Below are 17,502 nucleotides of genomic sequence, written 5' to 3'. Positions count from 1 at the left end.
AACCACCATCATGGTTAAAATAACATGTTAAATGCAGTCCTATCTAACTTGAAGCATGAGGATATGTCAGTCTCAACACCAAATTTATTTATAGAGCACATTTAAGTGCTGTATGCTCGAGGTAATAAAACCCATAAACAGGCAATAAAACAAGTATTATAATAAAAAACACAAATATAAACAGTAAGAATGTTTAAGAATAAAAATGTGTTATAAGACGGAGTTTAAAAACAAAGTGCAGTGGCCGGTGTGATGTGCAAAGGCAGCTTGTTTCAGAGTTTGGGGCCTATAACTGAAAGAGCACCCCTCTCCTCTGTGCTTTAACCTTGATTTAGGGACAGTTACAAGGAACTGATCGGAAGACCTAAGTGCCTTTGATGGGACATATGGTTGTAATAGGTCAGGTTGGTTGGAGCTAGCCCATTTAACGATTTAAAAGCAAACGATATAATCTTAAAATCAATCCTGAAATGTACAGGGAGCCAATGAAAAGAGGCCAGGGGAAATTTGCTCACACTTGTGTGTTCCTGTTAGAAGATGAGCTGCAATGTTTTGGACCAGCTGTAAGTGTGAAAAGGAGGCCTGAATCACACCAACATAAAGAGCACTGGAGTAGACAAGTCTGGACAAAATAAAAGCCTGTATAACTTTCAAAATTCTTGAAAGATTAAAAAAAAGAGTTTTACCTTAGATAAGAGCCTCAGTTGAAAAAAGCTACATTTAACCATAGAGTTAATCTGTTTGCCTAATTTAAGATCACTGTCCATTATCACACCTAGATTTTTTTACAGTAGGTTTTGCATACGTGTCCAGAGAACGTAGGTCCACATGAGGGGTATCACAGGAACCACTGGGTCCAGAAATCAACATTTCAGTTTTGTTCTCTTTAAAGTTAAAAAAATTTAAGACCATCCAGGCTTCAGTGTCCTCAATACAGTCTGGCAGTATTTTTAAAGAGTTTGTGTTTTTCCGTTTTCAAGGGCAGGTAAATTTGGGTATCATCTGTGTGACAATGACTGGAAATGCCATATTTTCTGAGGATGGAACCCAAAGGGAGAATATATATATATATATAGGAAAAAATAGAAAAAATTTGGCCTGAGGATAGAACCCTGGGGCACCCCACAAGAGAGAGACGCTGAGGAGGATACAAAATCGCCAAGGCTGACAGAAAAACTTCTGTCAGCCAAGTGAGATCGGAATCACTCCAAAGCAGTACCTGTAATACTGACACAGTGCTCCAAGCGAGAGATGAGGATACTGTGGTCTACTGTGTCGAAAGCAGCCATGAGGTCTAGAAGCATAAGAATGGCAGAATACCCTGAGTCAGTGGCTAATAAGAGATCATTAAAACTTGCAAAAGTGCAGATTCAGTGCTTTAAACCCAGACTGGAACACCTCAAAAATACCATGTATATCTAAAAGATTGCAGTTATACAACTTTCTCCAAAATTTTGGTGAGAAATGGAAGTTTGGAAATTGGTCTAAAATTAGAGAGGACTGATGTCCAGATTAGGCTTTTTGATCCTTGGTTGCACTACTATATGCTTAAGATGTGCTGGTATAATGGCTGAGGCAAGACTACTGTTTAGATTGTTTGGATATTTGGTCCAGTAGTCTCAAACTCTTTAAACAGGTGAGTGGGGACTTCGGTGGGAAAAGCTGAAGAATAATGCATGGGTCATAAATAAGCGGATTAGATGAGAGCTTTAATATTAGCCATCTTGTCCAAAACTGTAGAATTTTTTCACAGGTTTCTGAGGAAACGTCAAAACGAGCAAATTAAGGGGGTGTTAAGAGCAGCGTTAATGGTATTAAAAAGAATGTGACTTGTGATGGTTTTAATGTTTTTTTTTCAATCAGAAAAATATTTTGGCTTTTCAGCTTTAACAATTTTCTGATATTTGCACCATCTGTCCTTTAAAATATCAAGACAGCTTTTCCTTTTGCCTTTTTCCCACTTGCTTTCCGCTTTCCTGCGTTTTTGTCTAGCTGCATGAGTAGTGTCATTCAGCCATGGTTCAGATTTAGGTTAGAACACATGATTTTAAATGGAGCGACGATGTCCAGGATATTTTGGCAGATGGAATAACATGGTGAGGTTAACTTCTCAGTATCAACATAAAGGGAGACCTTGAATGAGTTTCAGCAATGTTTTTAAAAAGAGCAGAGAACTGTACAGCAGTAGAGGGACTGAGCTGGAGCACACAGTTTATACAACAGGCGTGTGATCAGAGAAGTGTAAGGTCGTCCAGGCTTGAATGTCCTCAAGACAGTCCAGCAGTATTTTTAGAGTTTGTATTTTTCCGTTTCAAGGGCAGGTAAATTTTGGTATCATCTGCCTAACAATGAAAGAAAACGCCATATTTTGTAAGGATAGAACTTGAAGGGAGAATATTTAGGGAAAATAGGACTGTACAGCTGTACAAGATGAGGAGTCAACAGCAGCTTAGCTGGACAGCAAACGTGTATATTAAAATCTCTGCTGATCATCCGTTGATAATGCTTGTCATATTTTGGTGGTTGGTAAATCACAGTACACAATATTGGATAGGATCGATCCAACTCAAACATATTCTGCTCAGAGCTGGAATAAAAAAACCAATGGTTGCTACAGACTTTTAAAACAGTCGCTGCCCTTGGTTCCTCCACCCCGTCTGGTAGTCCCTGGAGAGTTAAAATATGTGCAATCCAAAGGTAAAAGTTCTGAAAATGAGCTTGACTTAACGACACTCAGCCAGGTTTCAGCCACACACAACAGATCCAATACAGGGAAAGTGGAAAAATAATGTTATTTGTTAGGGATCTAGCATTTACCAGGGCTGCCCTGGTTGAAGCTGGGCCATTTGCCGTCCGGGGTTCCTGACCCAGTGGCCGAAGGTTTTGGGGATTCACCCTTCTATCTATAATTACTATATATATATATATATATATATATATATATATATATATATATATATATATATATATATATATATAACACAAAATGCAGCCTTTTAAATGATCATATCATTTATTGAAGATAAAGACTTATTCAAAGCCCATATCACCCATGTGAAAAAGTAATTGCCCCCTAAATCTAACAACTGATTGTGCTACCCTTGGCAGTAACAACTGCTGTCAGATGTTTTTGATAACTTGGGGTGAGTCTTTTACATTACTGTGGAGGAATTCAGGCCCACTCGTCTTTGCAGCATTGTTTTAATTCGGCTACATTAGAGGGTTTTCGAGTGTTAACTGTCCATTTAAGGTTTGACTTCACCACTCGAACAGCTTGATGTTGTTTCTTTTGAGCCATTCAGAGGTGGACTTTCTTGTTTGCTTCAGATCATTGTCCTGCTGTGTAACCCAACTCCACTTGAGTTTAGGTCACAAACTGTTGGGCGGACTGTGTGTACTTGGGTTATCTCTGTCTAATATTAAAAGTAGGTTGATGATCTGAACCATTTATATATGTGTATACACATACGCAATTTCATTTTACAGTAAAAATGAAAAACATTTGGCAAATCATGCTAAATTGGTCAGTTCTTTTTCCCAAAATGACATTCATTTGTAAAGCTTTGTCACTGGCTTCTTCACAATCTTTACGTAAGTTGCCCTGTCACACAGGCCTACATACAGTGTTGGCAGGTATGGAAATATTTAGGTCTTTAAAATCTGTATTGGTCACTACAGCATACTGACAGATGTGTTCTTGTTTAAGTTGCATTATTTCTAACTGTACCTCTTGAATGTGAATTTGCCTTGTGCTGACAGTAGGTTCAGACCCACTCAGAGCAAATCCAAGAAGGACAGTAAGCTGGAGCTGTTTGGCTTTGATGACGGAGAGACTCTTGCTGAGGAAGGCGACCTGGCCTCCTCGGGCAGATCTAACTACAAGATCAAATACTTCGGCTTCGATGACCTGAGCGAAAGCGACAGCGATGAAGAGGAGAGCTCTGCTGAGAGGAGGAGGGCAAAGAGGAAGGCCATGGCCGCGGCTGCACCGGAGGAGGTTTCTATAGAGACCAGCGTAGACAGCCCTCAGCCTAGATTGTCTCAGGAGAGCCAGAGCAGCAGCACAGGTCAGAGACTCGGCCTCAAGCGAGGTCAGTATGAGCTCTAAATACACAGACACGCACGCTCACAGTCAGGAGTTATATTTGTTTTGAGCACTGTGGGGAAATTAAAGCTCTTCCAATATATGTTCGAAACAGGTGTGTACAGAATTAGTTTTCTGTCCTGCTTCTATAGCTGGTATCTGTTCTTTCTGGCCTCGTTGCTTTCTTTCTCCGTCTTTGTATTAAGCACCATTTAGGACCCTTTACATTTTCACTCTAGTGCTCTTAATGTTTTCTACTTAAATACAACAACATTTTCTTTTGATATCAAGGGTATTAAGAGGGAGTTTGCACTCTTCTGGAAAGGCTTAGTACTAGATGTTGGAACATGCCTTAGGGTTTTGTTTGCATTCAGCCACAAGAGCATTAATGAGGTCAGGTACTCATGATGATCACTCAAAACTCACCCCAGAGATAGTGGATGGAGCTCCATCACTCCAGAGAACCCAGTTTCACTGCTCCACAGCCAAATACTGGGGTCATGATATCCTTCTAGCCCACGCTTGGCATTGGGCATGGTGACCTTAAGCTCATGTACAGCTGATCCAGAGTGTCCCATTCTATTGATTAATGAATGCGTTTACATATAGTCAATAATCCGATAACTGCAGAAATCAGATTTTGTCAGTAATACGATTATCGCGTTTACACCCACTTAAGTAATCAGATAATGGGAAACACTGTGTCTACATGAGTCAGGCAGTAATCAGATTTCTGCTTTGCAACCAGCCAATAAACTCATAGAAGAAGACGTGATGTAACTTTACCTGAAAATATGAACATACATCATCTAGAACATGAAGAATATTTACATCCTTAGTTTCGTCAAGCATGTATTTGATTTCAGCGTCGCTCCAAAAGTGTTTTGCTGTGTCTTGCGGCAACGCTGCTTACTTATTTCCGGCACTGCAGTCTGTTTTCACACATGCGCAGACTGAGAAATCCGAAAGATAGAGGGAGTGTTTACTTGCACAGAGATATCTGATTACTGAGCTTAAAATCCAGTTCTCTTTATCAGATTTCTTAATCGGATTGCTAGACCTTATTCCGATCTAAGAAATCAGAGTATGCTGTTTACATGACCATTAGAATAATCAGATAACTAACTATTTTTCTGTGGAGCCCATACAGTAGTCTTAAAGTAGCTGAATTCACTAATTAGAAGGGCTGTCTGGATACGTTAGGACATGTTGTGAAAGTCAAGAATAATAAAAAAATTATTAGTATAGCACTTTTCATGCCAGTGGCAGCTCAGAGTGCTTTACAGACAGGTGATAAAACAGTTATACAAGAAATCATTAGTATTTATTTAGAATCAAAAGAAAGTAAGAAGTAAATTGATGTTTTAGTTTGACGTGTATGTAGTATTTTTGAGGTATAGATAGGATGTTCTTTTTGCAGTTAGACTTTATGTTGTAGAAGTATATGTGAAGGACATACTGACATATTGAAATGGTTCAAAATTGTTCTGTTTAACAAAGAATTTCCTGGAAGAGACAACCACAAAAGTAAGGAAGAATAACTCCCTGCGTGCTCCCTGTTGCTGTTCTGTTAGGGACTATGTACTTTTAGTAAAATAATGAAAGCAAGCTGAATGTTGGCATTCTTTTTTACCTCTGTATCAAAAATGTATGGTGTTGAGAAATTTGTGTGTTGTTACACCCCTTTTGAGAACTCGGTTGGGTTTTGCTGGCATTCTTAAAGTATCTATATTCTCTCAGATCCTCTGGAGGCACCCGAGGCGAACTCTCGCACCATGTCTGAGGCACTGAAGAAGCCTCAGGTCAAACCTCAGGAGAAAGTGAAGGAGAGCAGAAAAATCTTCAGCGGACCCAAACGGGTAAGACAGTCAACTAGTTATCTTTTGCTCAACCAATTCTCAGAAAATTTGTTCATCCAGTGTTTAGATAAGGAACTGGAGCGTCTCGCGCTCCAAAGACAGTGATGGAAAAAAGACAGAGTCAGGCTGGTTTTTGCACACAGAAAAACAAATATTCAGCGTGTCCTAAACTGCAAATTGTAATCAGACTTGACTTCTTGTTGGATTATTCATCCTGTGAGGGCTGAATGGTGGACCCAGTGGGGTGGCATTGTCATCTTTCATCCTCTGTCTTCCATAATGTTAATGTTCTGGAGTCACTCTTCACTCTTGGTCTGTCAGAAGTGCTTTGGTGATTGATGTTATTCTGCTACTGCACAGAGCCCTGGATTTGGTTAGTGGTCATGCAATACTCCAAACATTAGAAGTATTGCTGAGATCTTGGTAATGCTGTTGTAAAAGCATTTTGCTGCACTGTGAGGGAAAAGAGTCTCAGTGCTAGTTTGGACTGTCTGTGCATTTAGATCTTCTGTGAGTGATCAGGCGTTGTCGGGGTTTTTTGGTTTGTTTTTGTTCGTTTTCGTCCCAGCTAAAAGAGTTTCATCTTTTGAGAAGTGATACTTTTTAGTTAACCTCTTATTCTCCAGGGTATATTGTGCTTTGTCCATCTGAATTTACATGACCAAATCGAAAGGCAGCAAATTATTCAGTAACTGCATGAAATAAATGTAAATTTCTTATTTTATTTATTTGTTTTTTTTTTTTGTAAAAGTTCCCCTCAGATTAACAGAACGTGTGTTTTATGATTATAAGCATATAGCAATATGTGTATGATTTACTGCTGAAAGCCAAAAATCTTAGACGCTCTTTGTATTATTTTATAAAAATAATGTTTACAGAGCAGATCACTGAAGAGACGCCATCTGTTTATAGTTTGTAGCCCAGATTTGTGGAAAAATAGGTCAATTTTCAGTAGACAAAAAAACTGAGTTCAGCTTCTTTTATTATAATGGTTTAATATTACATTACCCATCTATTTGACTGGAAAGAAGACAGTTACAGCTCTCATACGACCCCCACCTTTTGAACGTAGCTTATGAAATATAAAAGTTATGAAGAATATGATGAAGTGTGTTTTGGAGCCACCGGTGGTCTCAAGGAGTTGAGTGTGTGTTGGATAGCCAGAGCGTTGAAAGCAAGCGCTTAGCTAGTGGCATTTTCCTTTCAGTAAAGGGTGTCAGCATACCGAGCCTCAGAAATGTCTTAAGGAAGGCATTATGTTATGCATTATGAAGGATCAGAACTTTTCAAACCATCTGTTTTGTTTAATTTGTATTCATAATCTGTGTCCTGGTTCAGGTCATACATGAGGCATTTTAAAATGTTTGTTGTTTATCTCTGAAGTGTTAGCTCTGTTGGAGAAAGATGAACGTTCTTAATCTTAATTTATGTTAACATAACAAGCTTTTGTTTTGAATAATTTTGGGCAATTTCTGACAGCTGGCAGTTTCAAATTGCGCTGGGGAAAAATGTAATAGAGGTTTTATCACTAACGATAGCTTTTTTGTGTTAGTTATTCTATAATTAAAAAAATGAATGTTCTGCAATTGTCTTTGTGCTTTTAAAGGTAGGTCTTGTTTTCAGTTGTGAAAACTGATGCGAGGCTTTCTACGCAGCTGACAATTGTGCGGCAGACCTCCAATTACATAAGATTTTGCCAGCGGAACGTGGTTCTGTGGCCTGCTGTATCGTTGCAGTTGAGAACCTAGCGCCACTGTATCAAAGCTCCTGCAGTTTCCTTATTCGATGTGATACCACCAGGCAAAAGTGTTTGAAGTCTTCAGGGTTGGTATCTCACCCTGACAGTTTGGCATTGAACCATAAAGAAAATCCTTCACTATATTGCGATTTTAGCATGGAAACGTTGGACTTGCAATTTCCTTAGCTTGTTGTGAAGTGCGGGATCGAACACATGAGGTCAGCTGAAGGTGCAATGCAGTGTGGCACAACATGGTTACACATAATCCATAATCATGCCTTTTGCCTTCATTGCTGTGAGTTACCTGAGTTTCTGTGTTGAGTTCTGTTACCCTCCCTGTCAGGATACCAAGTGTTCTGAACAGGGACATGTGAATGGAGGCAGAAGCATTGCAGAGCGTTGATTGGTCAAACACAGTCATCACAGAAGTGTCACACACTGCTCTGGCTACCTGGATTAACGTTTAGATCGCTGTGTCGAGCTTCACACATTTGTAATAGAGTTAATAATAAACATATTGGCCTTTGGCCCTTTGTTATTTTGAGATCAGAATAATTTGTTCGGCTTTCAACGTTCTGCTGCCTTTTTTTAAATTTGGGTGTTTGGTTACTCACTCTGCCCTTTATCAGTTTGTGCTTGTTGGGTTTAATGAATCAACGTGTTCAATTAATCTGACAAACGAAAACAGCACTGGTCAAAATAATGCTGACCAATCTTTAAACATGTCACATTAGCGAACAGATGTCTTTACTATGCAAAGCTAATTGCAGTTGAAATACTAGTGTGTGTGTGTGTGTGTGTGTGTGTGTGTGTGTGTATATAATATAAAATATGTATTAGAATCATTTGTCATTTTAGTTAGTAACAACTTATACAGTGAATGTTGAAATACTGTAAGCGAGACACTACACTGATGTTTTCAGTGTTTCAGGTTCAAGCTCAGCAGCTTTTAGAGATTTCCTTTCCTCCAAACACAGCACTGGAGCTGTTCATGGTCATGATTTGGCCATTCTTTCATCAGTTTCTTTCTTTAAGAACAAAAAAGGTTAAAATACGTTAATATAAGGTTAATATCATTGTCTGCAACCAAGACAATTAGCTGCAACTTTGTGTTTGTCTAAAATTGATTTTGTCAATTTCAGTGTGTGCTTATCAACCGTCTACAAATTACATCACGGATAGCAATGTAATGTGCCATTTTGGAGCCAGTAGAACATAAATGATGGGCAAAGTGGCTTCTATTCGTAATAGATGTTTAATTTGAAAAGATATTGTCTGCCAAATGTCAAAACCCATTGGCCAAAAAACCCTTTCGACCTTGTTAACAAATAAGCCAGAATGCTTAGGAAACAGTATGGCGATGTATTTGCAGTTTTTAAACTCAGTCACTGATTTTCATGTTAAAATCACTACAGTTTTTCCCTAGAAATGCCAGAGTCCTGTTACCTTTTTTGCTGCTTTTGAGTTTTCGTGTCTAATTACCAGCTTGTTATTTCTCAAGTTTTGATCACCTCTTCTCAAATCTGAGGCATACTGGCTGTTAATTTAGTATAACTTGTACTACAGCCTTCTCAGTCAGCATCATCTACAGCTCTGTTCATCATTCTGGGCAGGTTTAACATTTCTTAATGAGTGGCCTATGAACCTGTTAATGTGAGTTGTCAGTAAACAAGAGCACAGCTTTGTTATTGTGGACAAACCAGAGGCAAAACTGCTTCGTGTTTTCTGTCCACACATACACTGCATTGCTGTCAGACCATGCTGCCCTTTTCACTAATGCACCAAGGGAGTCAGGGCTTAAGTGAATCATACATGTAGGAGCATCTATTTCTCCTCCACCATTTCTTTTTCTTTGCCAGCCATCCAATGTCTCACCTTGTTCCATCCTTCTGCAGTATTTGATCGTTTACTGCCCTGCTGTGGTCCTTCTCAGTCAGGTCTATGGCACTGGTCTCTGTCCATAACTCTCCGCTCTTCACGCCCTCCCAGCGTTTTTCCCCCACTCAGTCTTGGTAATTGTGTCCTGCTGCTTGTGTATATCGTTGTCTTCTCTCAAACGGAGGCAGAGCTATGACTTTTTCCATTATCTCTCTCACACCCTGTTCTTTGTTTTATGTTTCCAGAGGCCGTGCTGGCTGTAGGGCGGTTTTTTATCATTATAATTTTTTCTTTCATACTGTGGGTTCGTCCTGGCCTTTTTTCCCCAATTCCTCAGTAGGTGGTTAGTATTGAGAGCTGGTGGCTCTGTGCAGGCGACACAAAGGTGGATAAATTACACTTTCTTGCGCGTTTTTTTCCATCTTTTTTTTTTTTCCCCAAAGCATAGTTTTACGACTGCTGTTTTATGGCTTTTAGTAATGACTCATTTTCAGTTCTTAAAGGTGATTTAGACTTTCGCATGCAGCATTATTTGCTGGGACTGTGCCAGCGTTTTCCTCTGGTTCTAGCTGCCCAGGTGTTGCCTGTTGTCAACTTTTTAACTTTTAATCACCGTCATTTACAGCTTGGCTGAATTACCAGGACAGCTATCAAAGGTTTGCAGCATAACATTTCATCGCAAAAGCCCCATCAGTCTCTACGAATACAAACAGAGCATTTGACAGTGTTTATAATTTCGCTCCACATGACTCAGCAGTTTCATTCACCCGTCGCACTGATAGATTATTCTGTTTTTATGTTTGTGTTGGTTTGTTTCTCAAAGGAAGAGTGAATCATGGGGAGTCGTGACACTAAGTGATTTTATGTTTATCTGTTCACTTATTTATTTTTGGTCATGTCAGAAGATTTGGCACCAGTATTGTGTCAGAGCTTCAAATGTATTTTTATAAATCTGATCTTATTCTAAATCATTCAGTTCAGTTGTTTCAACATACATTAAGCTGATCACAAAATAAACTGGCCATTTGGCTGGTTTGCAGCCACGGTCTAATAAACTATGTCAGGGCCTGAGTTTCAGAGCGGGATTGTGGGTATTGCGCATAATTTCATTGATTCCTGCAAATCTAACGCTTACAATGTGGGAATTTCCAGCAGACATTTATGGTAATGTTTAATAATATTCAGCCAACGTTTGCACCGGTGTGGAATGCGGGATGACTGGCCGAACGGACCGACTTCTGCTCTGGACAACACACTTGGCGCTCTCTCTCTCCCATCTACAAGCTTACGAGCGCCCTCTGCTGCTGCTGCAGCTCCTCTCATTAAAATTTACAGACAGGTTCCAATGATGTGAACTTTAAGGCCTGCAAACATGGACCTAAAACGTAAATCTCCATCGTCTGAAGCGGAACCCGCTTAGAAAAAACACCGGAACCCAAAAGAGCTAGCGATGTCAGCATTAACAATATTAATCCTCAGGATCCTCAGTCAGGTAACAGTAACGTTAGCAAGGTTAAGCAGCGGCACAAAGACAAGTTTTAGACTAACTGGCTCAGAATATGTCCGTGGTGAAATGAGCTGCTCGACTTGTAAAATCAGCTGATTTTACAAAAACGTCAACTTTAAGGCGCCCCTCAGAGGTCGTTTCTCATACCACAGCCTTGAAAAGAAAGTGTGAGGCAGATTTGGTAAGGAATGTGATGGCTAATGCTACTGAAGTTGCGCAGTTGCAGTGTTAGGACGAAACGAAGGGGTTTCTCAGAACCGCCTACTTTATAGCATAAAACCAGTTGGCTAATTCAAAATTTGGTCATCTGGTTAAATTCAGGAAAGAGATGGAGTGGCCTTCTTTCAAAAAGCTTTCAAAATGAACGGGACGAGGTGAGACCTGTAGTTAAGCTCGTAAGTAGTACACCTTTAAGGGGGGGGGGTTCTCCCCATTTTGAAAAATTAATTTCAGGCCCTGTGTGTTTCCTGGTGGAAGAATTGTTGAGGCTTGTTATTAATAATAAATATTTGGTAAATGTGTACTAAATTTTGTCTCAGTCATCTGCTCAAGGCCGTCTGCTTCGTATTGCACCTAACAGAATCCCTTAAACGGTAGAATCTGTAATGTATTTCCTCTGTTGACTTATTGCTTTAACCTCTGAAAACACTTTGTTGTAATAGTAGACGTTTTACATGATACTTGCAGTGTTTGTGCAGAATACTGTTACTGTTTGCAACTGTATCTCAGCCAGCCTACTTGAGAAGCTCTTGTAGTTCTGTCAAGGCCTTTCTTGGCATGACCAGGCTGAGATTATAGCGGCATGTTCCAAGTCATTGCAGCCCATGAAAGACACTTGAGCTGCTCCTTCGCTCCCTGCTAGCCAGAGGAACGCTAGTTAATTACTGTAAATGAAAACCAGCCTCCTGCGGACCAGAATTTCGGAGCCAAGCCCATGCCCTTCTCCTGCTCTCTTTTTCTTTTCATTCTTATTAATAACCCAGCTGCAGGTCTACCCACTTTACTGGGCTTATATCCCGGGTTCGGTTGCCAGGTTGAGCCTTATTCCCCCTGCCGACTCCTCTCTGTGCAACTTGGCTGCCCGTCTCCAGTCGCGTCCTGCTGTTTGAGTAGCTTTGGCATCGTCTGCAGATTTTAATCCGTGTTTCTACCGACCCCGTGTCCTGCAGCGGTTCCTGAATGCTCTCCCGCGGAGACTAACGACCTGTGCTCCAGTCCGCGCTCGGCCCATGAAAACAAGGGGAAGGACACGGTCGGCCTTAATGAGTTTTAATTAGTCTCGTTAAGAGTTTGGATTGGAGAGAAGTGGACTCAGAGCAGTGGTGGCTAATGCCACTGCGGTGTTCGGAATATAGAGTAGCAGCATCTCTGTTGCCAAACAGTTTGTTTTTAATATTTTCTATTTTAATAAGTTCTATTTTGTGCTGTTTAGACAAAGCATACAGGACAGTTAATTGCAGTGAATATCATTTGCAGTGTGCTGCAAATTGTTTTGAAAAGACAGTTCAAAGTACAGAAAAAATGAAATGGGGGGGGGGAAAAATTCCAGAAATTTTTTTTTCTTTGGTCTGGTTACTGTTTCCTTTGGTGGAATGACCATATTCCAGTATCTCTTTATCGCTTAGAGTTAAACAGGCAGTTTAAGTGCTTTTAAGTGCATTGTATGTAAATGACTTATTCTTTGTGGTTGCCCTGTTTTGTGCCTCATTCTAAAAGCAGTTTGGGCTGAAACACTCCTCTTAAGTTCAGTTTGATTGGGTGGTTTTAAACTGCTGTAGGCTGAATAAGCTTATGTCAAAACGGACAGCTTTTTTTTTCATATATGGGCTATATAAACTGGTGCGGTTTGAAACTAACAGTGTTTACACCCTAGGTCCAGCTCTTATTTAAACTGAGGGAAAATTCAGTTTGGAATAAGGAGCCTTTAAGAAAGGAGAGCAGAACTTTAGGAATTCAACTCTGTCGGGTTTGTACGCAATAGAGTAGCAGTACTTGGGAACCATGGGTTCATTAACTTTATTAAAAGTACCATGGAATGTATTTATTTAGAATTTTATATTGTTCTCTGATGTCTACGTAGAAGGTATGTGACTTTGGTTGGGGCAAAAAATGCCCAGGTGCAGTTTTACATGCCCCCCTTTCCAGCCCTATGATTTGACTCTAGAATGATCCAAGCTGTTTTCCCTTTTTTGGTGGGCTCTGATGATCTGTGGTTAGCAGGTTTACAGCGAGGCTCTGCGATGGCTCACACAGAAGCAACATGTCGAAATAGACAAGGCAGGAAAATAAAATGAACCTCCATGTAAATAAACCATGTTGTCATACTATATAGTTAGCTATGCTAGTAACTTGGAGCTTGCTTGTAGCTAACATTACCTGTGCTACCTACTTACTTTCGATCTCAGCAACAACACAAAGTGAATTAAAGTTGTTAGCTCACTATGAAACTTATAATTAAAGATGATCTGGTGGACAAAATCACACAGCATGGCTAGCTGCTTACAGGTTGCGGTTGGGGTTGTGATGCTAATAAAGTTGGAATTGCCCCTTTCGTCAGTGTCAAACGCTGAGCGAAGCGAGGTTTGAGAAGCTGTCTGGAGTGAAATGTGCAGAGCTAAATAACTACTTCAAATCAAACTTATCCAGGATGCTGTTACAGATGTGGGAGCTGAAGTTGGCTTCCTATTCACCAGCTTTTTTTGTGAATTTTCTTTTCCACCTTAAATCGTGCTGCAGTTGCATTCTAGCACCTGTACAAGCTGTAGCGTTTAAGGTAGTATGGAACATTCGGCTAAGAAGCTAGTGAACAGGAAGCCATGTCCACTGACAGTTTGGTTCTTTTAGAGGGGGGTATGAAAAGTGCGGTCGTCCCCTTCACAACGTAGAAAGGTACATTTTTGTGCATAGCCCACCATTTTCATTGCTGTTGCTCTGTTGTCGTCGTTTCGTTCTTCACAATACCTGCTGGGCTAGAACGTGGGCTGGTGTCTGCAAATTTTGGGAGTATAAATATTAAAGAGTCAAGACTGTTACGCTAACAGTTTAGGATTTTGGAATCAGCCCGTTTTACCGCTCTCTTTTTCAAATATGTGAATTACATTTGAAGTAAGACGTGTTTGAGGTTCACAGTATGTCAGTTCTATGTACTGAGCTCTCCTTAGTGAACAGTGCCAGTGTAAATAGTTTTCCATTCTGTGGCACCTTTACATGAAATATCATCTGAGAAATATCAGAATAACCATTTTGTCAATACTACCCAGCACTAGTTTGCTAACTTTTTAGTTTGTTGACTTTCATTCAGTGTTTTGCTTGTTTACCTGTGTTTGGTGTGCTTTGCTTTCTTGTTTTCATTTACCGATTTGTGTTTGTATGTCTACAGTCTCCAACGAAAGCTGTATATAATGCAAGACACTGGAACCAACCAGAGGCTGAAGAGCTGCCGCTTCCTCCTCCCTCTGCATCACAGGCCACTCCGGTAAGTGCCACAACCCCTACGCTCACGCAAGCACAAGTCACTCCAGAGGACTCTAGAACAACTACTCCTGACCTTCGTTGCTCTTCAGTGTTTATTTGTTGCTGTTATATAAATGCCCTCCCCTATTTATGTCTGTTCTCCTCCAGTTCTTTCTGCTGTATTTGTCCCAGTGGCTCTGCTAGTGGCTTGTGCTAGTTCAGCACCAAACACTAACTGCACCATTCAGCACCATTATATCTCCCCCCCTCTCTCTCGCTCTCTCTCTATGCCAGCACAGCAGAACCGGCTCACGCCAGAGTTACTGCCTACAGCTGCTGTGCCCAGTGAAGCCTGGAGAAACTTTTATGATATCACACTAACACATTTAACTTCACTGCTTTTTAAACACACATACACAACCCCACCAGCACTTCCAGCTTCTCTCAAATCATATTTAACCATGTTCAGTCAGGCTGGACATTAAACGACCTTTATAATGAATAGGGGTGCTCAATATCTGAACTCATGTATATTTTACATGATACACACAAATTAATTAATAAATACGGGAACAATACCAATAAAACTACTGATTATTTTCCTCTTCGTGTTCCTCAGCAGGTATTGTTATATCTGTTGTGATAAAGCATCGCAATTACCGCTTTTAGTCTAAAACATCCATCCATCCATCCATCCATCCATCATCTAAACCGCTTATCCTTCTGGGTCGCGGTGGGGTGCTGGAGCCTATCCCAGCTGTCATTGGACGGAAGGCAGGATACACCCTGGACAGGTCGCCAGTCCATCGCAGGGCAGACAGACAGACATACACATTCACACACAGTCTAAAACAGAACTGCCCAAAATGTGGCCTGTGAGGACTTTTGAATTGGCCTACCAGAATGTAACCCCAACGCCACCCCACTCACCCAATACACCACTGAAGTGGTGTCGTCAGTCTGCAGTTGACATCACGCCCCTATTAGGAACTCTGCACACTTAAAAAAGAAGGTTCTTCAGGGGTTCTTTAGTAAAGAAAATGGTTCTATATAGAACCATGAACATTCCTTCTTGTGCATGGGTTCTTTGCCTTGTGAAAGTGTTCTTCAGATTCATGGGGAATGTGCTGTAGACAGTGCTATATAGAACCGTTTTGAAAGGGCTGTATATAGCACCAAAAAGAGTTCTTCTATTTTTTCAAAGCTTTTAACAGAAGAACACTTTTTTGCGCTATTTAGAACCCTTTTCAAAAAGGTGCTGTATAGAACCATATACAACACATTCTCTGTCAATCTGAAGAACACTTTCGTAATGTTAATGGTATCACTCTAGTGCACAGGAGTAGAAGTTTGCTATTTGCACTGATGTAGCAATGTTCATATTTCAACTCCCTAACGGCCGTATGATTCATAGGATCCATTGACATTAAAAATCGGAGGAAAAATGTACTTGGAAGAAAACATATCGTGTTTTGGAACAATTTTGTTTGCCACAGGGTGATGAATCATGTTGATTTATAGTTATATTTTCTAAGTATTAGTAACAAAATAAAGTATAAAATATAAGCTCCCCCCATGAAGGATAAGTGGCTTAGAAGATGTGTGATAATTATATATATTTAAAATAAATTCATTTAAAATCTACTTTCATTTGTATATTATTTTGGCCCTCAACTAAATGCACAAGCATTGCACTTCAGACACCCCAGTCTAAAATGTGCCTTTTATTTGTTGCTTTGATGCAAATTTTTTAAGCTGTAAAAGCTTTTAATTCATTTATCTTGGCATTCTGATCTTTAATGATAGTTATACTTATTTATTCATATTTATGCTTGTAAACCTTTCACCCAAAAAATATGTATGTAGACACTTGTTTGTATTTGTTCCCTTTATTTGATGTGTGATGTCTTTTAGTCTATTGTTGCTGAGTAATTAATTGCGCCTTGGGCATAAATAAAGTTTATTCAGTTCACTTATGTTCAGCTTCCACATTACACACACACAACCCCACTAACAGCACTTGTTACCCAAAGAATCCCCCCTAGTGTGCGACTTCACTTTCGCACAAAAAAACCCTTCTAACTCTTATCAGCTGTAATCCTTTTTCTTAATTATACATGCTTTAAATTTAGACGTCTCAGAAGCTGTGATAGTCATTGTACTCAGTGGTCACCTTAGCAGGATTAATACTTCAAGTTATTTATTTATTTTTTTACATGTAACTGACTGAATGGTCCTTGAAGGCATGAATAGGCATACGTAATACAGAAGGCCTTCGTTAGACACACATAATCAGCACTGTAGCTTTTCTTTTCTCCTCAGACGTGTTTGATCAGGAAGAGCCCTTTCACAGCAGCTGTGTAAGGTGGGCACCAGGGAGATTGACGTGGCACAAGACAGGCTTTAGATTCAAATGATCTCAAATCAGAAATGGTACTTGTTTGGCCCTGAATAGGTTTTTCCTGTTTTTCACTGAATATCTTTCTCTCATTCCTCCTGCAGGCTGGTTCATCCGGAGGCAGTAAGGAGTCAAACTTGCACAAGGGAGACGAAGGAGTGTTCAAAACTCCTCCCTTACCCCCCAAAGTCATCAAGTCGGTCACCATCCCCACACAGCCTTATCAGGACATCGTCACGGCACTGAAATGTAGGAAGGAGCACAAGGAGGTGAGACACAGCAGACGAGGCAGCAATAAGACCGCAGTTAGTGAAGCTGCTTTAAGTTAATAGCTAAGATCAGATATTTTGTGGCATGCATGGTGGTGGTTGTTTGGTTTAGGTTTTTTTCCCCTAAGTCATGTTATGTATTTGATGTAATTGTATTGAAGGGTAAAGGCTGTCTCTGCAGTGTCTAGCTGCTATTAGTCGCATTCAAATTTACAGCTTAGTGTACTTGATAAGCTAAGACACATTTGGCAAAACTTAATTTTGCTTTGTTAGTTTTGCACTGGAGCTACAAGGCGAATGTCGTAACCAGTAATGG

At 40.1% G+C, this 17,502-nt stretch overlaps 1 protein-coding gene across 3 annotated transcripts in view; it reads left to right on the top strand.

The window, feature by feature from the left end:
- waplb (WAPL cohesin release factor b) overlaps positions 1–17,502 on the top strand; it is a 59,026-nt gene that overhangs the window by 12,340 nt on the left and 29,184 nt on the right. Inside the window, exons 4-7 of one of the 3 annotated variants that reach the window (XM_036573169.1) lie at positions 3,763–4,091; positions 5,825–5,943; positions 14,446–14,541; positions 17,022–17,186. In XM_036573169.1, coding sequence (XP_036429062.1) covers positions 3,763–4,091; positions 5,825–5,943; positions 14,446–14,541; positions 17,022–17,186 — 709 coding nt within the window. Of the gene's footprint in view, positions 1–3,759; positions 4,092–5,824; positions 5,944–14,445; positions 14,542–17,021; positions 17,187–17,502 lie in introns of all 3 variants that reach the window. The other 2 variants (XM_036573170.1, XM_036573168.1) reach the window with 2 other exon arrangements.

This window comes from Colossoma macropomum, unplaced genomic scaffold (assembly GCF_904425465.1).
Source record: "Colossoma macropomum unplaced genomic scaffold, Colossoma_macropomum, whole genome shotgun sequence".
Taxonomy (NCBI): Eukaryota; Metazoa; Chordata; class Actinopteri; order Characiformes; family Serrasalmidae; genus Colossoma; species Colossoma macropomum.
The sequence above is the reverse complement of the archived record's forward strand: the minus strand, read 5'-3'. Positions and strand labels throughout refer to the sequence as shown.